The following is a 22,738-nucleotide window of genomic DNA, read 5'->3' on the forward strand; positions in this document are numbered from 1 at the left end:
AAGCGTACGCTGAAGAGAGTTCTTGGAACGATAGCCGGAGTTTGGCTTTTGTCCGGTGCCATAAGCTCCCCACCTTTGGCAGGATGGAACGATTGGCCGGAAGAACTCGAGGATGACACGCCGTGTCAGCTTACCAGAAGGCAGGGCTACGTGATTTATTCGGCCCTCGGCTCCTTTTTCATACCCCTATTCCTGATGAGCCTCGTTTATCTCGAGATATTTCTCGCTACGAGAAGGAGATTGCGCGAACGTGCTCGACAGAGCAGACTCGGTGCCGTTCAATCTACGAGACACCGGGAGACCGACGACGCCGAGTCCGTAAGTTCCGAGACGAATCACAACGAGAGATCGACGCCACGGACGCACGCAAAGCCCTCGCTGATCGACGACGAGCCGACCGAGGTGACGATCGGCGGTGGTGGCGGTGGTGCCACCGGCAGCGTCACCGGCAATTCTCGACGAATCGCATCTGCCAGCGGTGCTGGACAAACCCCACCTACCACCGCCACGGTCTACCAATTCATCGAGGAACGACAGAGAATTTCTCTCTCGAAGGAGAGACGCGCCGCGAGAACGCTCGGCGTCATCATGGGCGTCTTCGTGGTTTGCTGGCTACCCTTCTTCCTCATGTACGTCATCGTCCCATTCTGCCCGGCTTGCTGTCCCTCCATCAGGCTCGTTTACATCATCACGTGGCTGGGTTATCTCAACAGCGCTCTCAATCCTCTCATCTATACCATATTCAATCTCGACTACAGGCGAGCTTTCCGAAGGCTATTGCGCATTCGCTGATTGTGAGATCGAACTTTGATTCTCCTCTGTCCATTTCTCTTCTCCTCTCCTCTCCTCTCCTCTCCTCTCCTCTCCTCTCCTCTCCTCTCCTCTCCTCTCCTCTCCTCTCTTCTTATCTTTCTATTTCCGTCTTCGCATCGAGGCTGATTCGACGACCATCGTTGATGCTCCTTCTTCTTCCTCCCGAAAATCGAAACCGAATTATACGAGCGGAAGAAGAGCACGTCTAGTGAAAAAAGAACACTCTCCTTTGATATAGAGTAACGCGTTTAAAAGCATTTCTCTTACCTTGAAACAAACTCAAGTACGTACACGGCAAATTATTCGGATACGTTCGAGCTCTCCGGTGCACGTTGCGAATAATTATGCGATCTCTTTACTCGTCCCACCGGACGATGCTTCCATTAATTTGCTCTGTTCGTTCGAAAAATGACGCGGTATTAATCAAATTCCTGCCGGAGAAATTTTTTAGAGAAAAGGGCTTGGGAATTGGGAAGATAGATGGGTAGATAGACAGGTAGGTAGATAGATAGATAGATAGATAGATAGATAGAGAGAGAGAGAGAGAGAGAGAGAGAGAGAGAGAGAGAGAGAGAGAGAGAGAAAGAGAGAGAGAAGCCTGACCGACAAAGAGAAAACGACTTTGATCGGATCGAAGAAATACTTATCGTGAAATTAAGTATCGACGGGCAGGATATATTTGTCGACTTTGTTAATTAATCTCATCACGTTTCTTCTTATATATGTTCGTTAGTTCGAATTAAATCATTGTTTTTCCTGATATTAAAGCGATTCATTTTATATCGCGACATCTTTCGCGTTAAATCGTTAATTCGTTTTTGAGGCAAACTACGAAACTAGTTGTTTTATCTCTTCGTAACGTTCGAAATCAATCGAATAATCGGATCACGTCCGTTCCGATAATTTCTTTTTATTCTCTTATGAAAACTTAACATCGAAAATCCATCGACCATGATATCGGTCTAATGAAAGCATGCTGGGCTGGAAAAGGAACAGCCGTGCTTAAAATCACATTCTTGTCCATTCGTATTTACTCATATCCTTAATGATTTTCGATAATCTCAAATTATCTCAAATTTTCGTTAAGAGAAAATAACATAAACGAACGCGCATTTAATATGTATTTAATGCTTAATCAATTCGTCGTACCGTTCAATTTTTAAACTTAAGATTTAAAGTTTTAAAACGTAAGATTACGATTTATTTTCATGCATAGGAGCTTGAATGAAAACTTTGTTATTTTTCTCGATTGCTCGATAAGGATGGGCAATTAACGTGGACTGTCTTTTGGATTGAAAAGCAAAGAAAATAGTAGTAAAAATTTAATTAGTTAAAAAGTCTCTCTCTCTCTCTTTCTCTCTCTCTCTCTCTCTCTCTCTCTCTCTCTCTCTCTCTCTCTCTCTCTCATCGCAGGAACCGGCCAACTACCAAATTCGTTAAAACTCAATCGATGAAATTGCGACGGCGAACAATTTTCGTAGAAACGAGTAAACGAACATCGTCGAGGAGTTGAGCGGTATTTACCGCGAAACACTCGCTAGTTCGTAACTATTTCTCGTTGAAAATGCAAACAATTGCATATGTGTTTACGGAGGAGGGAAGAAATAATGCTTCGAGTTAACGAGTAATCGCGAAGAAAAAAAATAAATAAATAAAAATCGTATGGTCCGCTCGAGGAACGAAAAAATGTCTAAAATAAGGTATAGAAAAACATATGATTGCCGATTATATCGATTAAAGGAAAATTTGTTTGGCAATCAATGCGCGTAACGTTTATCTTAATGCACGGTTGTGTATTGATATACTTTAATAAACACGTGTACACTGGCTGTACACCGATTGTACACTGGCTGTACATTGGATTTTGCGTGAAACGAAGATTACTCGTGTGTTAGGTGTCTTATATGGCACGCTTACTTACGTTCGAGAAAAGTCATATAGGTATAATTGACGCGCATAATCGACGTTACGTAAAGTCGCACATTTCCCGGTACGGATACGTTCGGATAGAGTTTGCGATCACTCGACTTTTAGATGGTACCATCTAGGAGATGGAGAAGAGATTTTTATCCTAGAACGTAGGAACGAATAGAATCGTTCTCTTGGGGAATCTGAAGAAAATGGTTAGAAAGGATTCTTAAGGAAATCGATTTCGAGCAGAGATTTTCCAATATTACGATATCTCGTTGACTTTCGGTGCCTTCCTTCTTGAACGAAGTATTATCGAACGAAGAGGAAAAAGATCCCTTTTCCTTCGTGTGCGTTATCGTTTATGATTTTTTTTGTACCTTTCCTATGATAAGGAGAGAACGGGAGAAGGTGAGACAATTTGAATTAGCGGTTTATTAGTCAAATGGAACGTTAATTCCCTATTGGTGCTTAACTATTCGCTTTAAGCCGGCCGATCGATCATAATGAAGTATTAATGACTAAATGTGAGAGACATTTCGGAAGATCGGTCCAATTATTCAACGAATGGGATTCTCTGACACGGGGCCGAATTTCTCGAGACTAGTACGCGAGTCGAGTAGAATCGAATTGAGAGCAAGGGGAGGGAGGAAGGGAGTGAGCGAGCGAGCGAGCGAGCGAGCGAGAGAGAGAGAGAGAGAGAGAGAGGGCAGGTGGGGACAGGAACTTTCACAGTGGTTAATTAAAAATTTCATTGTCCCTGAGGTATCGTCCCTCGTCTCCCTTGAAACTTTTCTTCTACGGCAGAATCCGTCTTCTGCTATTCCCTCGGAAAGAAAGGGACTCATTGGGAGAATGTACGTATAAGCCATGAGATACGATGCGAGACAATAGACAGATCTTTCTTTATTTTTTCATTTATAATTTTCAAATGCGCCTATCGAAAGATGACGACTCGGCGATATAGGCGAGACCAGGTTTAATGGTTATTTAACGAAACGAAAAGAAATAAGAGAAAATGGATTTGAATTTTTTTTATAATTCGTCCTTAGCAAATTCTCCTATTCTGTTAAGAAACGTGATTATGTGATTCTAACGAATGAATCATATTTAACGGGTTTTGTAGTTGGACAAAGTATTAAATAAGATCAAAGCCCATGCTGGAAATAATTAGAAAAATTCTCCAACGTGTCGATTGTTCTGAGTCAATTCGGGAATCCTCGTCAATTCCCCTCTTGTAATTTTACCGTTGCTTCTTCGTCTTTCTCTTCCGACCATTAAATCCCCACCCATTTTCGCACGAATCGACCCTTTCAAATTCGTTTCTAATTAACGTTATGAGCGGAGTTTCGTAGCGCTGCTGTCGTCTCTTGTGCATCGTATTTAATCGAAATTCGAATTTTGAAAGGGAAAAAACCTTTTTCTACGCATGCGCACACTCCCCTTTACATAAACGATGAAAAATTATTTCTTTTTTTTTTATCTGTACTCTATCTCTTTAAAAGCTTTTTTCTTTTTACTCACAATCGATGTAGAAGAGTAAAAAATACTCTCATATTTGCTCTCATATTTATTCGAATTAAATTACTCTCTCTCTCTCTCTCTCTCTCTCTCTCTCTCTCTCTCTCTCTCGCTCTCTTTAATTTCCTCTTTTTTTCTTTGCCATCATTGAAAGTTGAGAATTATTAATCTACGCGTTGCGTTACGCTTGGCAATATTTACGACAAAAGTGTTCGGTCCAATTAAAGTCGGAATCGATTTCGACAAAGATCCTTTCTCCCCAGGAAAGAGATCATCTTTTTATCGTCAAAAGGAAAGGAGGAAGGGTCGATCGAGTACATCTCGCAAATAATTAGCAACGATAGGAAGAGTCTCGCGTATTTTAGATAAAACTGATAGAAGGTATATACATATACTTATCGTTCGTGAAACACGATTATGGTTGTGAGTATCGATAACGAACACTTACGTAAAAGTACCTAAGCGAAATAAAAGGAAAAACGAAAAAAAAGACACGTCATAGGAAATGACCAATGCTTAAACTCTAAGGAATAAAACAAAACAAAAAAGAAACACACACACACACACACACATAATATACAAAGTACGCGAAAGATGAGGGTTGTGCTATAATACGTAACATATAAAGATTATTTACAAAAATTGTTTTTGGGCTCGTATACACGCATAAATACCTATGCGTAAATACGCAGCATAATGCGCAAATATACGTGTATAAACGCCATATAAAAGTGCGCTAACGATGTAAGAATCCATTCTCGTTCGGGTCTCGCGAGAAAAGAACTCGTCGAATCGTAAGTTACACCTAAACACAGAAACGGTGCATGCTGAATTTTTCAATTGTGAAAAATAACAGACTGTGTTACACTCATTTTAAGACTTATCGAAGATTCGACAAATTGATTATAATAGCTTATAGTCTTCTTCGATACATAGAACAATTGTTCGCACCGTCAGCCATAGAATAAAAAAGGAAAGAACAAAACAAGAGATTTAGAAAGTGAAACACTTTCGAATGGAGAAGCCATAAGTCATCCCTGTTTTTGGGATGTACGTACGTGTAGAGTACTTTTCTCTCGACTCGAGGACTCGTCGAGAATTTTACTCGATGCGAAAGCGGGAAACTCGTAGAAAACGTACATAGGAACGTATCTTTTACCATGTTACCATAAAAAGATCGAATTATGAGGAAAACAGACGAGGATATTTGTAGGGACAAAAAATGAAGCAAAAAAAAAAAAAAAAAAAAAAAAAAGAAAAAAAAAAGAAGAGAGAGGGCTCGACGACGCTGGCCCTCCCTCACCTCTCCTTTTCCCTTCCAACTTGAACTTCCCCTCTCGAGTGCGGCTCTAACAAATTAAGCCACGACTTCGTCGCAAGGGCACTCTATAATAAGGTTGTGATAAGGTTGTGAGATATGTACGCTTCGTAGCCGCGCGCTACGGACGTCACAAGATTTTAAATTTAAGCTTACTTTAGTGAAGAAAACAGAAAAAAATTGAGAAAAAAGGAAGAAGAAAGAATAAGAGAAAAATATAGAGAGGCAGAGAGGGTGAGAAAGAGAGATTGAACGGATTTACCAAATATCGAGCTTGGCCACTGACGATGCAGCGAGGATCCTTTCGTTATGTCATTCGTTAAAATCACAAATATTTATGGTCCAAAACGAAAATTCCTTCTCGAAGAGAGTCTCCCTTGTATATCTAAAATTGGATTCTAATATTTCAACGAGACGTTCATTGAAATATTGTTGTTTAATGTTAACATAGAATTTCTTTGATTCTTTGGATCGTCTTTACGATTCGATTCGATTTCGAGTTTACTTTTCATCTAAATTACTTTTTCTTCCTTCAGATGGCATCAATTCTAACGTGAAATTTCAAAAGAGTAAGTAACTAGTTGCGTGTAATTTTCTTTTTCTTTTTCTTTTTTTTCCCATTTGGAAATCAAATCTCTCTCTCTCTCTCTCTCTCTCTCTCTCTCTCTCTCTCTCTCTCTCTCTCTCTCTCTCTCTCTCCTTTCTTTTTTCGTTTAGTTGAGAAAGAGGATTCCTGCAACATTCCGTTAATGAAATCAATTAGCATTATCAACTTACAGAGAGAACCTTTTGCTAATTAAATCTGATATCGACTATTGAACTTTGAACGAAAGAAGAACACGCAACTTCGACGTTAATCACGTTTGTCATCGAGAAATTACCAACTGGCATCTAACTTAGTTTCTCTTGTAGTTGGATAGTAGCTATTCTTCCTCTCTCTCTCTCTCTCTCTCTCTCTCTCTCTCTCTCTCTCTCTCTCTCTCTCTCTCTCTCTCTTTGAGAAGGTGTTTAAAATAGTGACCATTAACATTCGATCGACGATGAATCAAGTTTCTAATAATATAGATTTTCTTTAATTATAATCGCTTCTTCAAATACATGTGAAGCGGATTAAAAAAGTGAACGTATTTTCCTTGTTGCATGATAATATTTTATTCGTCAAAAAAGAGACAAAAACTGACGATTATAACAGTTGAACAAGGTTAAATGTAAAATTGAATTTAGAGTAAGGTCCTTTTTTCGTTAGTGGTCCCATTGAATGATGTATTATTTCGTTCACGTGCTTGTTAGCGGTTTCTCTGACGTATTCGTATGATCTATATTCATCTTTTATTTTCATTCTGTGCCCGATAACGAGAAAACCCGTTGCATGAACGATACATGTTTCATGAACGATACATGTTTCATGAACTGGGAAATTTTACCTCCCTCCCTCTTTCTCTTTCTCTCTCTCTCTCTCTCTCTCTCTCTCTCTCTCTCTCTTTGGGATGAGATTTTCGAAACGCATAAATGTATTATTTTACGCTATATGAATATACATATGTATATACGTGAGCATACGTGAAACATATTATATTTATATAGTATACAATACGTATGTTACATTATATCGTACCAAGTATTACAAACCATTCGGTCGATATTCATATTTATATTCATCGGGAGATTCGCAAATCAAGACGTTTTTATGGATTACAAACAACGATTCGATCTTATATTTATAAAAGAAATCTACTTGACGCGTTTGAAAAAGGAACTTTCTTCCAACTCGATAGCAAAGTGAAAATCCTAACGTTACGATTGGCGAATCAAGCTATCACTGTCTACGTTGCGATTGGACGTCCGATTTTAAACTAAAATATATATATACATATAAATATATATATATATATGTATATGTGTATATATATATATATATATATATCTAGTTAATAAACTAATACTCCGTTGGTTGTGATTTACAAGTATAGCAATACAGGAGCTCGAGTATGCATGCGTAATGTGTAAACACGAATGGAGCTTCTCTTCCTCGTTTGTACATATACATATATATATATATATATATATATATATATATATATATATAAACATATAGATATAATTCTTCGTACAGAGTCCGTTCCTCCTTGATTTTCTTCGTTGAAATTAATCGAGCGAATATTATAATAAAACGAGAAAAAAGGGGAACGAGATTCCAAGATCGAGAGACCATTTTGATCGGCGAGGAACTATGCTTGTTAGATATATATTGTTATACGTGTACATATATATTGTATCGATCGATAAGAAAAAAAAAAATAGAAAAAACCCAAGAAAAAGAAAGATTAACGAGACTCATCGTTTTAGCGCAAAGATTAATCGAAAGTTTCCGAAAAGACGACACGAGATGGTGACATGACGTTTCTTCGTTTTCACGCGCTCCATTAAACTTCGATTCTATAAAAAGAAAGTTAAAGGAAAAAAATATACGAACAGATATCTAAGTAACTACATCTGAATACGTACGTGTATCTATGTACAATATAATAAAATATTTCCGATATCGAAGAAAAGGAGAAAATCGACGAACGAAGGGAAAAAGAAAAAGAAGAAATAAATATACCAAACGTTTAATGCGCTAGCCTGCCGTTTGAACATGTAAATACATACACAATGTCCGATTAATATTATATCGTTATCGAAGGAAATTTCTTCGATAATATCTGAACGTACAAGGAATATCTACATACTTCATTCCTTTATCGAAATATTCGTGGGGGTAACAATGAAAAATATTTAACTCGTACGACGAGTCCCATAGGAATACGTTGAACGAGTGAACCAGACAACATGAGACTCGATCGAAAGTGAAAGACAAATTCGACGGATGTATAGAGCATACACGACGCGACAGATACGGCGAGCCATCACATGCAATTATTACAACAATTTTTATTTTTATTTTTATTTTCCCTACATTCCGAGAAACGATCGTACGTTTTCGATCGTATCCTTTTAGATGTTCCGATGGTCGAATTATTGCTTTATCATCATCATCATCATCATCATCATCATTATTATTATTATTATTATTATTATTATTATTATTATTATTATTATTATTATTATTATTATTACTTTTATTATTATTATTAGTACTATTATCGTTACTATTAATATTACTATTATTATATACATTGTTTAAAATAAATGTGAACGAGAAGAGATGATCTTTGATTAAAATATTCAAAATTCGGTGAAAATGCAGAGTCTTATTGTTAGATTTTCTTATAATTCATCGTCTTTTCCTTTCATTCGATCACGATCGCCTATCGATTCCTCGATCGAATCCGCGAGATAGTTTTAGAACTTAAAAAACTTTTCTAATTATACGAGCTTCGAATCTTCGACGAGAAAAACTGTAAAATATGCAAATGAAAATGAGTCAAGCTCGGAAACAAGATCTTTGAAGTTTACTTCTCGAGGAAATCGAGGAATCGGTCGTTCGTGGATTCGAGGGATCCTTTTTATGCGCTTCTTATCGAGTGAAACCGCGGAAAAATGGCTTTAGGCCACGACTTACCTACATATCGAAATATGGAAATAATTAAAATCGTATTGTATTCGATCTTTCGAGTCGAATGGTATGTGCGATCGAAAACGTCTTTGGAATAATAATATATAATATATCTTACGTAAAGTATGTAGGTATACTCTAAGAGGGCATTTTCTAGAAGATGAATTTTTTGCAAATTCGAACGACGTTGTTACATTTACATTTCTATAGTTCGCTCGTTATCATGAGTCTTCAAATAGGTATATCAAATATACCTTCTTCTTAAAAGTAATCCACGAGTCAGAAATGTGCCAGTCACGTTTGCAATTTGAACTTTGCTCCTTTTCTCAGACCCGACGTAGCTGCATTTCCTTCTATTATATTAAAGCCATCCAAACGGACGATTATTATCGTAGACTTTTCTACTTTCTTTTCTCTCCCTCTCTCTCTCTCTCTCTCTCTCTCTCTCTCTCTCTCTCTCTCTCTCTCTCTCTCTGTCTCTTGGTTTTTTCGTCGTCTCCAGTTATTTCAGCACCGAAAGAAAATACGGTAACGGAATATAAAAGAACCTTTGTCCGTTCCGACGCATTACTCTTCCCCCCCGAGTATGTACCAAAATGGAACACTAGAGAATATAGAAAGAAGCAGTATACTTTCCATTCTTTTCGCGATCGCAATGCTTGCGTTTGAAGGTTTTGAAATTTGAAAAAGGATTACAAAGTCGTACGTTCGATTCAACACATTTCTATTGTGAATTCGTGCGTAAATAGCGTTCAGTTTCTCCGACATACGTTTAACTTCGTTATCTTGAATTGCTTGAACTAGCTTAAATGAAGATTGAAAAAATAAAAGTCTGGAGATAGAGAAGGTTTTTAGTAGGTAGTAGTAGTACTACTAAAAACCTACTCGACCGTTTTTCGCTCACAAAAGACCAACATCCTCGTGCAGCAGCGTCGCATATAAGAGGGCAAACTTTGCATAACGACGGGAAAACGTGTAATTAAAAATTTTACTTGTTCGTTCATTTTCTAGAAAAAACAAGTAGAAATCTGATAAAATGCGAGACGATGATTACGAACATTATACTACATATATATCTATATTACTTATATCGCTCATCTCCTTTGAATAGTTTCGATCGATCTTTTTTCAAAGCTACGTACCAAAGGGAGTTGATTAAAGGCGATCGAAGAGAAATAGGTATTTAATTAAAATCAATGGAGCTTTCATCGAGAAGAATTACGCCATACCTACGTTCCGGTATACCAGTATTTCGTGATATATAAAATGAATTTCTAATCGTGGCTAATAATATTCATTGGTCAAAGTAATCATACAAAGTAATCGCAAAAGAAGACGCTCCCCGTTATATACGATATATTGCACCGATATACTTGTATATCTATTGTTAGATTCATATGTATTTAGAAGAGAGAGAGAGAGAGAGAGAGAGAGAGAGAGAGAGAGAGAGAAAGGGAGTTCATATATAACGTGCAAATTGCGATTCGATCTCGACTGCTTTCTGTCACTCGCCTACACCTTCGCGTGTCGTTGCTTTTCTTCGATTAGTTTAATGTTCGAGCGATAAGTGGATGAATTTTAAAAGTAATTCTAGGATCGTTCAATATTTTTTTCCTTTCTTTTCTTTCTTTCCCTTTTCTTCTTTTTCAACGATTATTAATGATTCGTGTTAGTTACTTGTGATATACTCGACAGAGTCAGTTTCATTTTTAACTCAGCTAATTTCGACGAACGAACGCGTTCTCTTTTCCTTTCGAAATGGAGGAAGAGCGAGCGAGCGAGCGAGCGAACGAGAAAGAGAGAGAGAGAGAGAGAGAGAGAGAGAGAGAGAGAGAGAAAAAGAGAGATATCGAAAAAAAATATTTACAGATTACTTCGATTAATCTTCGGAGTGATGTAGCCGTACGTACTTGAATACACCTTTTACACTTGCCCCTGCATTAGATAAAGTGAAAATAATATCTATCGTTTTTTCCTTTTTGTTCCTTCTTTAAACGACAAGCAAGCTTCATTTATTTGACCTACTTGCGAAAGTAAATTCGAATAAATTGAAAAGAATTGCTGATGAGCACAAACACAAGAGTAGGAAGTAAGTAGTAAATTGACATTATTTGTTTTGAACGTTTGCTGCGTGCGCCTTCCCATGGAAACGATTCTTTGAGGAAAATAAAAAAAAAAAGAAAAAGAAAAAAGGAAACAAGTTGAAATATGATCATCTATGAGATTCGTTCTGCATTCGTTCATTCATCCTCGAGCGACAACTTTTCAACTTAAGACGTAAGTGTACGTAAGAAATGTTCTTATAACGTCCATCGTAGCCGTTGGATCGAACAAACTAGCATTGAATAAAAAGACAAAAGATATATTTTTGTTATCGGACAACAATAACGATTAATAACGTTTTCTTCGTACCGTAGCATACGAAATGCAGCCAAAGGAGAAGCAGTCGGAGGAGAAGCAGCCAGAGGAAAATTGCAGCGTGGAAATTGTGACAAAGGAGAATAAACTACAATGCCTGAATGATTATTGACTGTCGTTGCTGCAACGGGTTACGAGATGATATCCTTTTGATTAAAATTTCTTTTTGATTTCCATCCTCAGCCGAAGAGATGACGTATTTTCGTGCATCGAATTACGAAAGAAAAAAAAAAAGAAGAAAAAGAAACGAAAGAAAAAAGAAAAAAAAAAGGAAAAGAAAAAAGAACAAACAAAACGATACTTGCTTCTTACGCGATACAAAGAAACACGAAATAATGAGATTAACCTTTTCGTCTGGTTTCCGTATAATCGTAGGTAAGAATCTGACCTCGATTTCAAATGCTTTTTCCTTTATTTACAGTGACGAAAGTATAGCTCCGATGTCATCGCGCATCACTTTGTAATTTGTCACGTTGAAGGATTTAATAATTCGAGCGTTAATTAATTTTCCTAAAAGTTGATTTTGGCCCGTTAAATCATTCGCCGAGTCGAGCATACCTTTTATTTGTTTCTTTCTTTCTTTTTTCATGGCTCTCTCAGCAAAGTATATTGCGAAGGCCGGTTGCATAAATTAAACTCGCACGGTTTCGTGGATCTTGCACCTAGATAAGTAGTTTCCATGCTGAAAGCAAGAGAATGCACTTTAATATCCCTATCGCAAAGCACGATAACTTTAAGAAGAAAGATAATGAAGGTAATAATGCATCTGATTTCAAGCGATTAAATCGTATTCGTACCGATTTTACGAACTTTCGTCTTGCCTTTTTTGTATTTTTACACGTCGCGTAGATTTCTTCTTTCCAATTCGTTTCTAAAAAGAACCAGAGAAAACTGAATGTGTCATTTAAGTAAGTAAGCTTTCGAGGGAAAAAGGTGCTTGGGAGTATTTCATCTCGGGTCGCAGTCGTGTTTCCAAAAACCGTTCGCTATGTACGACAAGTCCGCCAGTGGAAGTGCGATTACTGCATCGATCTTCTCAGGGAACCGCAACGTATTCTGAACGTGAGATCACAGAGAGCCTTACTATAACAAATAAACTCCTTAGAATGAAGAATTACTAATGAAAGATCCTATTTATGTATTCCCTGGCTCGTCCAATTAACGAAGAGTAAATTGTCGTCATTCTAACCTTCAGCTATAGCGATTCGTAGCTGGGATCCATTAGCAGCGCGATGCACTTAGCAATATAAACGTGCATATCTACATGCATACATACATACATACATACATACACATATATATATATATATGTATATGTATATATATATATATATATATATATATATATATATATATATATATATATATAGGATACGTAGATATATAAGACGGACCGAGCCTTCTTTACTTCTTCTCAAAACTTTGTTATCTCGTCTTCATGTTGGACCGATACTAATACCTATAATGGACTGAATAAGTGATTCATTAATAAGTAAGCCTTTTATAAATATATACGTATACGTATATAAATTGACTGAAAAATTTATATGAGAGATCTGCCAAATGCGAATCGGCAGATATAATATATATATATATATATAAACATCCAGATAATATTTTAGATGTTTATATACAGTAAATGAAAATTTTCGGAATAATTGTTAATCGGAACGTATCTGTCGGATATCAAAATAAACGAAGGAGAAATATAAGGAGAAAGGGAATGTTGTTAACGATCGGATAATAATTAGGATGTCAATAATATATAGATCCTTTGTAAAAATAAAGACAAGAAAGTCCAAAGGATTGATTGGGTCATCTCCGAGGCAACCGATGGGGCAAACAAAAATAAGCGAAGCACCGAGCATAGTTCCAGTTCGAATACTAGTCTTGTCCGGAGAAGAGGCCTTGCCCGATAATAGACCTTCGCATAGACGAATATCGTGTGCCCATCATTTCTATAAGCCTTTGTCAATCGTCAAATCAATTTGCGACGCGAATAGAGAATCTAGAAGGGAGGGGCAAGGATCTTATTTGAAATTGAAACGAAAGCGTTTATAACGGTGCGATCCTCGACCATGAACTTTGCCTTTCCTACGTTAATCACCTTCGTCATTTACGTTTTTTCGCCTAAATACGGTCAAAGTCCGGTCGATGCTCAAGCAATGGTAAATAAGGCGACGAGGAAAGGAATCGTAACGAATTCAAGACCGGTTAATATCTGTACGTGTTACCCTTTAATATTTTCTTTTATACAAAAATGAAAATAACGAACCGATCGATAATAATAGACGAAAACAAATGCTCTTTTCAGTCGTGATCAACGACGAGGCCAACGAGATAGCTAACGTGAGCATAGAGGCGGCCCTGAAAACGCTTCGTGATAAATATCAAGGTCACTTAGGTCAAGTTTATTCGGTGCAAGCGAACGGATCCGATCCCCAGGATTCTCTCCATCGGATATGCGATGCTTGGGAAAAGGCAATCGGCAAGGGTACGGGGAACGCGCCGGATTTCATTCTATCAACGGCGATCGCCGGTTGGACTGTCGAAGCGTCGAACTCGTTTTCGAGTGCACTCGGCTTGCCAACGTTGTCCGGTCAATTTGGACAAGAGGAGGACTTGCGTTATTGGAGTAACTTGGATCAAGAGAAGAGGTCCTATCTCGTCCAGGTAATGCCGCCGGCTGATTTGGTGCCCTGGATCATTCGAAAATTGGCCATTTACCTTAAAATCACAAACGCCGCGATACTATTCGATCGTAACTTCGACATGAGCTACAAGTACAACAGTCTCCTGCTGAACGTGCCGACGAGACACGTGATAAACAACATTGCAGAAACCGTTGACGACATGAAGGAACAACTTTCGGGTATGCGAGATTTGGACGTTGTGAATTATTTTATTCTGGGTGAGGGAAAGACCATTGACATGGTTCTTAAAACCGCGGAAGCTTTAAATTTTACCGGCCACAAGTACGGTTGGTTTGCCTTGACCATGGAAAAAGATATCTGGCCAAATTGCAATTGCAAAAATATCAGTCTCCTATTCATGAAACCGGAATTGAGAGAGACGGATGATACGTCGAGCGCCGACGATTCTCTCGAAGCTATTCTACCTAGTCCCTTTTTATCGTCCGCCTTTTATTACGATTTGACATTGCTCGGCGTTGAAAGCATGAAATCGGCGATAGAACGCGAGGAGTGGCCGGTCCTACCTTCTCATATCGGTTGCGATGATTACAACGGCAACAACACACCCAGCAGAAATTTTGATTTTCTCGAGAAGCTTCGGGCTACGTCGAAGAATATGACGGCAACTTATGCAGCTTTCAAATGGGGCGAAAAGAATGGAGAGCACGTGGTCGATTTTCGAATGTCCATCAATTTGGTCTACATCGAGAAGGAGACGTTGACTTCCACGGAGATTACCGGAAGTTGGTCGGCTGGATTAGACTCACCATTGGAGGCAAGTTATCAAATCAAATATTGGTACCCTCAAATATCAAGCTTCGCTTGCTACTTGATTCTTTGAGGCTTGTCTCAAGCAAGAGGTATCGGCATCGAGAATCGCAATCGAGAACGTTCGTCGCGTCCAATGCAGGCGGAGATCTTTCAGAGATTTATCTACCTAGAAATAGTTACACTTTATAAAAGGAATTTCTATATACTTCGACAGACAAATTTCCTTCGCTAATATATTTTTCTTTTTCTTTCCCCCGCTATTATATTAATTCGCCCATTCTCGTTGAGGAATCTCGTTTTGGAAAAGTATGATACGTCTTGTTTTAAGGTCATCAACAATGTCATCGTAAACAGCACAGCGGTGACGAGCTACAGGGTCGTGACGGTTATCCATCCGCCGTTCGTCATGTACAAGGAGGAGACAGGCGAGTGGTATGGGTTTTGCATCGATCTACTCAACGAGATACGCCAGACCGTCGAGTTCGAATACGACATACGAGCGATAGATGATTACGGCGAGATGAGCGAGAATGGCAGTTGGAACGGTATGATAAAAGAGCTAATGGAGAAACGAGCGGATATCGCGCTCGGTACTCTCTGGGTTATGGCGGAGAGAGAGAAGGTCGTTGACTTTACCGTCCCTTATTACGATCTCGTTGGTTTAACGATAATGATGTTGAAACCAAAAACTCAAACGTCCCTTTTCAAGTTCCTCACTGTCCTGGAAAACGAGGTTTGGTTTTGCATACTTGCCGCTTACTTCTTCACGAGCTTCCTCATGTGGGTCTTCGATCGTTGGTCACCCTACAGCTATCAAAATAATCGTGAAAAGTATAAGGACGACGACGAGAAGAGAGAGTTCAATCTGAAGGAGTGTCTCTGGTTTTGTATGACCTCGTTGACACCCCAGGGCGGTGGGGAGGCACCAAAGAATCTCTCGGGACGTCTCGTCGCTGCTACCTGGTGGCTCTTTGGTTTCATCATAATCGCCTCTTATACGGCAAATCTTGCCGCGTTTCTCACGGTCTCTAGGCTCGACACACCGATCGAATCTTTGGACGATCTTAGCAAACAGTATAAGATACAGTATGCGCCAGTTAAAAATTCTGCGGCGTATATTTACTTCGAGAGGATGGCTCACATCGAAGCTCGATTTTACGAGTAAGTTAAAACGAGAAATTCCAAATTGAGATATCCAGTTTAGTGTTCCAGTTGAGCGGGAGACAATTTACTCTTTAATTAAAATTTGCAGAATATGGAAGGATATGAGCTTGAACGATAGCTTGTCGGAAGTGGAAAGGGCAAAATTGGCAGTCTGGGAATATCCCGTCAGCGATAAGTACACGAAAATGTTTCAGGCTATGAAAGAGGCTAATTTCCCGGCTACTGCGGAAGAGGCAATTAGACGGGTTCTTCGTATTGATTCGAATAATGAATTCGCCTATATCGAGGATGCATCGACGATCAAGTATCTCGCTATGACGAATTGCGATGTTATGCAAGTAGGAGAAGAATTCTCGAGGAAGCCTTACGCTATTGCCGTGCAACAAGGCTCACCGTTGAAGGAACAATTTAACAATGCGTACGTAAATAGACGTAAATATAATTTATATTTCGTTTCTTATATAATTCACAGGATAATAGTTATAATAGGTTATTATCTCTTTTCAATACGTAGGATTTTAATATTGTTGAATAAGAGAAAATTGGAGAAACTAAAGGACAAATGGTGGAAACGTAATCCCGAAAGGAAGGACTGCGGGAAGGAGGACGAGCAGAGCGATGGTATTAGCATTCACAATATCGGTGGTGTCTTCGTAGTGATTTTCGTGGGCATCGCTTTCGCTTGTTTAACATTAGCTTTCGAATATTGGTGGTATCGTTATCGACCAAAAGCCATTAAAGCCTCGAGTCGGCAAACCGCCTCGACTCCGAACGGCAAAGCTACGAAAGCCGTAAGACCAATAAGATTCAATTTACAACCGGCACCCACTCAAGGCTTTCAAGCCGCTCGATTTAAATCGAGGTTTTGAATGTATCCTGCTTTATACACATGCATACGTACTTTATACACATCATACATATCGATATGAGTTGTGCGCGCATGGCCGCACACACGTATATCTTATCATATCGTCGATATATTCATATTTATCTATCGAATATTGTGTGTCATACGTCAATATGACTCTAAACGATTTTCTAATTAAAATAGAATATTGCCTTTCTCAACCGTATCCCTTTCTAACCTCTCTCCGTCAAAATCCTTAACTCTCCGCCTCTTTGCCAACGCATTGGGGATATTTGTTTTTACCTTTTTTGCCACCTGTGTTACATACTTTTCTCATCTTTTAAGAATGGAAATAAGGGCAATAAGCATTAACATACATAAGGCATTCTTTGCCAAACAAAAAGCAAAAGAAGAAAATTTCTATATTGCCACTATTTGTTATTTTTCTTACCTGGAATAAAAAAAGTTTCATCATTTATATCAGTCACAATGAAAAAGATTTTTTACAACAAGTTGCAAATGATGGAAAAGAACAAATTCATCCTTCCGATCGTATTTTGGGATCGATACTTCTTTGGCAACTTTTAGAAAACTTTCTGTTGTAAAATTTCCGCCATAACGCAATAAGCTGCATACTCAAGTAAGTCTCATCTCGGCATTGGCCAATTTTTTATAGATAACCCGTTTGAATCAGCCAATCGGCTTTCATTTCTCCCAAATGCATCGCACGCAACGCAACGGCATCTTGAACAGTTCCAGAACTGCGCAGGCGCTTCGTGTACATGGCGCACGAGGAAGAAAGAAAAAAATAAGTGTCGAGAAATATTTGATTGAAAGTATTTATATATGTAAATTTTGCTCTTTATCGTAAATATTTTTTAATAATTAATGTTGCGTTTATTTTTTCAACGTAACATATATATTGGGACGTATTGTCAATGGATGCTTCGATAAATATATTTAAGGTTACAAAGTTGTATTAAATATGAAAAGGAAACGTATTCTTTAGTTTTATTATATACGAGACGAAGTAACAATTTCGTCGGGATTTTATGCGATGGGGATAGGAAATATTAATATGCGGCCGAATGTTATATTAAAATTTTCCTTTTCGGCACCATTGCGTACTTGCACGACGAAGAAACACCGTCAGAAATTTCTTAATAGACATTTCACTGACGACGTAAAGTATACCGTGAAAAAAGAGAAAATCATTCATCCCTATCGCAAGTTGCACCCATGGAAATCTCATGAAAGCTTCTCCCAATACTTGTTAAATAATGTTATATACAACAAAGGTTAGAGAAATTGTATATGCATTTATTATTTACATAGTTTCTCAGATTCAACAAGAATATTACCACTTTTCTTCTTTATTACTTTTTTTCTTTGTTTACAGATGGATTGGTTGCGATAAATAAGCCATACGGCATATCAGCCAGAAAGCCAGTAATTGTAAATAAAAATAATTCCAATGTTTATTCCATAGTGCCAAATAACGTGGATTATACCTTAGAAGATAGTATGCCATTTTTAGCAGAGAAATTAGGATATACCGAACTAATTATAGTTAAAACACCAGAAAAGTAAGTTTTCTTATAAGAGAAATATTTTTCTGATGTTTATAATGTGTTTCGCATTAATTGCAGATTTATGAGCGGCGTAACGCTATTAGCTGCGAACGAAACGTTGCAAGATGCTATAAATTCTTCTTATCAGAGTTCGATAGGAATGAAAATTCTTAATAAAACATATTGGACTATTACTTCAAGAGTACCAAGTCAAATAAAAGGAATGGAACATTTGTGTATGTCGAAGCTGTTTAATCGATCAGAATCTGATAAGAGGGTAATTTTATTTTGTACCGTGCTTATGTTGCGCCTATGTACCAATTTTATTCACTTTATTCCATATTGTAAATTTATAGGTAGTAATTGAAGAGAAATGGAGTAAGAAAGCGGAAAAGCGGCGAGAAATAAAAGTGTTAAATATCGAATTTAAAATTATCTCAAATTCAACGAACAACCTAAGTTCCTTAATAGAGATGAAAGCGTCAACCATAAAATGGCATGCTTTACGTTTGTTCGCTTCAACGAGATTGTATACTCCAATTCTGGGAGATAATATTTATGGATCTAGAATACAGAATATCGCAGGCAAATGGTTATTAGTAAGTCCATTTGCAAAGATAAATAATAATTTAGGAGAAGTGGATCCTAAACTGTTGGAAATATTATATTTAACTAAAGCTAAACAGGAGCTAATACCTTGCCACATTCATGCTCGAAGCGTAATTTTACCAAAATTTAAGGGCGAATCTTTGACGATAGAAGCACCGCTAATATCGCCATTCGACTGGACTTGCAGGCAGTTGAAATTTAAGAATATACCCGAATTAAAGGAAATCAACGAATAGAAAGTCTTGATCGCAAGCTCGACAACAGCCATATACATATATGGCGCTGGAATATTTTCATCGCATGTAAATCCCATTTGTGAGACAAATTTGTGGGACACAGCAATGATAAGAAATAAAAATTATTAATATTAATTATTTCAACATATATTTAATAGAGATATTTAATCAACTACTTGAGAAATATTGTGTAAAATAATTAATGACTTAAGACATGTTTGCCTTTTAATATTCTTCTCATAAGAATTCGTCTACCCTCAGGCGTAGACATCCTTGCATGCCATCCCAATCTAGTAACTCGTTTGTACTCTGAAGGTTTTGGAAAGTTATACCTCGGTTTCGTTATGTAGAAGAATTTTGTTCTGACGGATGTGAAATTCCATTGACACTGATTCGGTCCAAGATTCGGTACATTCAACGATCGAACGAGCCCATTGCTTGACGTATTGTGTCTGTTGGGAAGAGAAATTTTTTAATAATGATCTCATTACATATGCAGACACTGACGTAAACGAAATATATAAATAAATGAAATGGGACGTACGGTAATGCATTTAAAATGCTAGAAACGAATCGGCCGAACATCCTTTGACACGTTTGTCTCTATTGAGATACTTCAAAGATATGGAGCGTATGAGGGTTAGTATAGCTAAATATTCTTCAATATTTTCTTTCTGCTGCTGAGAGATGGCGCTCGCGAAAAGGCAAATTGTGGCGACCTCGTTGCGACTGTTACGCTATCTCCGGGCAAGACGTATAATTAACACGCTACCAAACCTCGGCCCACGTGGGGAAGACCAACCAAACAAATTGAGAGCAAACAACAAAGAAATCATACATTCTTTCTTTGATTCTTCTTAAGATCACAGCCATAGCTATTGATAAATCGATTAAACTAAACTCTATACTTAATCGAAGTTAAATAAATATATCGCAATTATTGCTTGATGTGCAAAGTTTCTTTCTACATCGTCGACGAAAAAACCCCCACACGATTACGCCATTTCGGCGTAATCGATGAATCATTTGCCTATCTGCAGGCGTAATTCATTTATTAATATCAATTTTTTTGATTTCATATAGAACGTGCGAGGATAAAAAAAATAAGTAATAATTTTTAACGTTTAAAACGTTACGTTTTGATTAATGGCTGGACGAATTTAACAGATCCATAATAGGATATTAAATGTCTAAGTAACGAAGATTAAAAGTTTCTGCCACGGTAGATATTTATCAAACTGATAACTGCTCGCGCGTAATAATTCATAATGCATACGTAAATAATATCGAAAATAATAATATAATGACTCGACGGAAAGATTTACTTAGAGATTAATCGAAAACCGGCATAATGCTCTTTAGCCCTTAGTAATTATCAAACATCTCGTCGTTGACGATAATTATCACACATCATTCTTCATAGAAATCGTCCTTTCCTGACTTTCACGTGATCGAGTCAAAAGGTATACGTCGATGCCTCTCCAAGATCATGAAATGTCTTGTTCGAGCATATAATACCCGATTCCGATTAATCGTCCTGTAGTTTTCTCGAATTACGCGAACGTAAAGACGAGATGTAAATATGCAGATGTAAGTGCTATCATTCTCGTGCACGATGTTCGTCACGTGCTTACGTACTATACCTGTCGCATCACGCTCTCGATACGATCTTTTATATACTTCTTGTTTTCGCAAAGTAGAAACTTCGAGCGACTTTGAAAGACGATATCAAGTTAGCTTTCCTCAATCTCGTTTCATAACTCCTTTCGAGATAGAAATTATTATTGTAGATACGCAAACTTAATTTATTCATGCGTCTATTCTTTTTTCTTACACTCGTGAGAAAAAAGTAATTTTTAGATCGTTATCTTTAGATCTAAGAGAAAAGACATTTCTATGAACTTGATTGATATTAAAAAACATGTTATTTCATTTTCGAATCTGTATAAATATATATATATATGGTATCTTTAAATGTTACATTAAATATTACAATTTAAGGGAATTCACAGATAAACCGTTAGATATCGATCTTTTTGCAAATTGGAGAACGCTTATGCATACACCGTAGCCGAATGCGTTTCCCTTTTTCGTCTTTTTCTTCGTTTTGCGCAATATTTTTTGTTTCGAGAACATTGGATTTTATACTCGGCGGATTGCGTAAAAGCCGTTCACTTTTATACCCGGGCGCGAATCAGGTCTGCTCCTGGATATGTGGATATGAGTTCGATCCTTTGATTCTGACCCGATGAAGAAAGATCGGACTGGAAGGTGTAAACCATTACATCCCTCTGCGGAAGCTATGTAATCCGTTCCATCCGTGCTAATGCTCGCATAACATTCGTAGAATTGGCGAATGGCTGGTGCCCGTTTAGGACCTGCAGTAAAAGCAAATAATCCTAATCAAAATTGATCATCGACCGTTTTAATCGGCCTTATCGTCGGCCTGACATGACGAGAAAGTAGTCTGAACGATCATTTTCTTTTTTTTTCTTTTTCAAATATAAAATAAAATGTCCTATCGGTGTCGACACGATGGCGTAATAACGATACGATGACGGTTAATAATAAATTATGAAAAGTGAAGATTAATTTTTTTAATTCGAGCGAATCGTAGCCCTCAACTCGTTTTCGAGGAAAAAAGATGTGATTTTGAGACGTGCTCGAAGGAAAGCGTCCTTCCTACGATAAATATAAGAAATCTGTTACGAGCAAGTATCCATTCGTAGGCAGGATCGCACGTTAAAAATGCTTAGACGTATCGTCAAGTTAAATCTTTATAATAAATATTATATACAAAATTATCGCTCCTTTGGGCAACAGTAATTTGATAAGAACAGTATATGTACGTCAAGAAGGAAAAGATTGAAAACGATCTCATAAGTTATTAATAAGACGCAACTCGTTCTAATGCGTGTAATCAATTCAGGATGCTCAACGAACGCTGGAAAGAAGATCCGTTGCAATGATCTATCAGCTATTAAGAACGAAGAGTGCAATATTGTTCGTCGGAAATTAATTCAAAGTACGCTTGTATCACGAAGATCTCTCTATATGAAACGATAAGAGTTATCTTCAAAGATCCATAGAATAAATTAAACCTGTATATTCAACATATTAATATGTTTTATTTTCGAAAACATATGGATTTATAAATTTTCCTCTTTGACCGTATTTCTTTCTTACTTCTTATTTCTCGCCATTGAAAAGAAAAGAGTAGGAAAAGAATAGAAAGAGAAAAAAAGAAAAGAAAAAGGCGTGTCGATGAAAAATCTACGAAAGAAGTTTCGGAAACCTTGAAAGAGATAAAAAA

At 37.5% G+C, this 22,738-nt stretch overlaps 3 protein-coding genes and 1 pseudogene across 4 annotated transcripts; 3 read left to right on the forward strand and 1 right to left on the reverse strand.

Moving 5' to 3' along the window:
- The first annotated feature begins 6 nt into the window (after nt 1-6).
- On the forward strand, nt 7-1,288 carry LOC146872793 (tyramine receptor 1 pseudogene; annotated as a pseudogene).
- Nucleotides 1,289-9,693: 8,405 nt separating this feature from the next.
- On the forward strand, nt 9,694-17,152 carry Ir25a (ionotropic receptor 25a). Of its 2 annotated transcripts, XM_085658644.1 has the most exons (7): nt 9,694-11,393; nt 11,534-11,909; nt 13,323-13,757; nt 13,849-15,002; nt 15,327-16,159; nt 16,251-16,580; nt 16,677-17,152. In XM_085658644.1, the coding sequence occupies exons 3-7, from the start codon at nt 13,613-13,615 to the stop codon at nt 17,029-17,031; spliced, it is 2,817 nt and encodes a 938-aa protein (XP_085514770.1). In that variant the 5' UTR covers nt 9,694-11,393; nt 11,534-11,909; nt 13,323-13,612; the 3' UTR covers nt 17,032-17,152. The 2 variants fall into 2 exon arrangements, with proteins under 2 accessions (XP_085514770.1, XP_035726627.2); XM_035870734.2 differs by lacking the exons at nt 9,694-11,393; nt 11,534-11,909 and having other exon boundaries at nt 13,175-13,757.
- Nucleotides 17,153-17,783: 631 nt separating this feature from the next.
- On the forward strand, nt 17,784-19,640 carry LOC118443589 (pseudouridylate synthase RPUSD4, mitochondrial). The gene is made up of 4 exons (XM_035870809.2): nt 17,784-18,307; nt 18,409-18,595; nt 18,659-18,857; nt 18,937-19,640. The coding sequence occupies exons 1-4, from the start codon at nt 18,067-18,069 to the stop codon at nt 19,423-19,425; spliced, it is 1,116 nt and encodes a 371-aa protein (XP_035726702.2). The 5' UTR covers nt 17,784-18,066; the 3' UTR covers nt 19,426-19,640.
- Nucleotides 19,574-20,129, reverse strand: mRpL34 (mitochondrial ribosomal protein L34). Its single transcript, XM_085658645.1, has 2 exons — nt 19,970-20,129; nt 19,574-19,877 (listed from the first exon to the last, which is right to left on the reverse strand). Exons 1-2 carry the CDS (start codon nt 20,008-20,010, stop codon nt 19,625-19,627), a joined length of 294 nt encoding a protein of 97 aa, XP_085514771.1. The 5' UTR covers nt 20,011-20,129; the 3' UTR covers nt 19,574-19,624.
- Nucleotides 20,130-22,738: the final 2,609 nt, after the last annotated feature.

The sequence above is a fragment of the Vespa mandarinia genome, chromosome 8, assembly GCF_050613455.1.
Source record: "Vespa mandarinia isolate Hongniang chromosome 8, ASM5061345v1, whole genome shotgun sequence".
NCBI classification, from domain to species: Eukaryota; Metazoa; Arthropoda; class Insecta; order Hymenoptera; family Vespidae; genus Vespa; species Vespa mandarinia.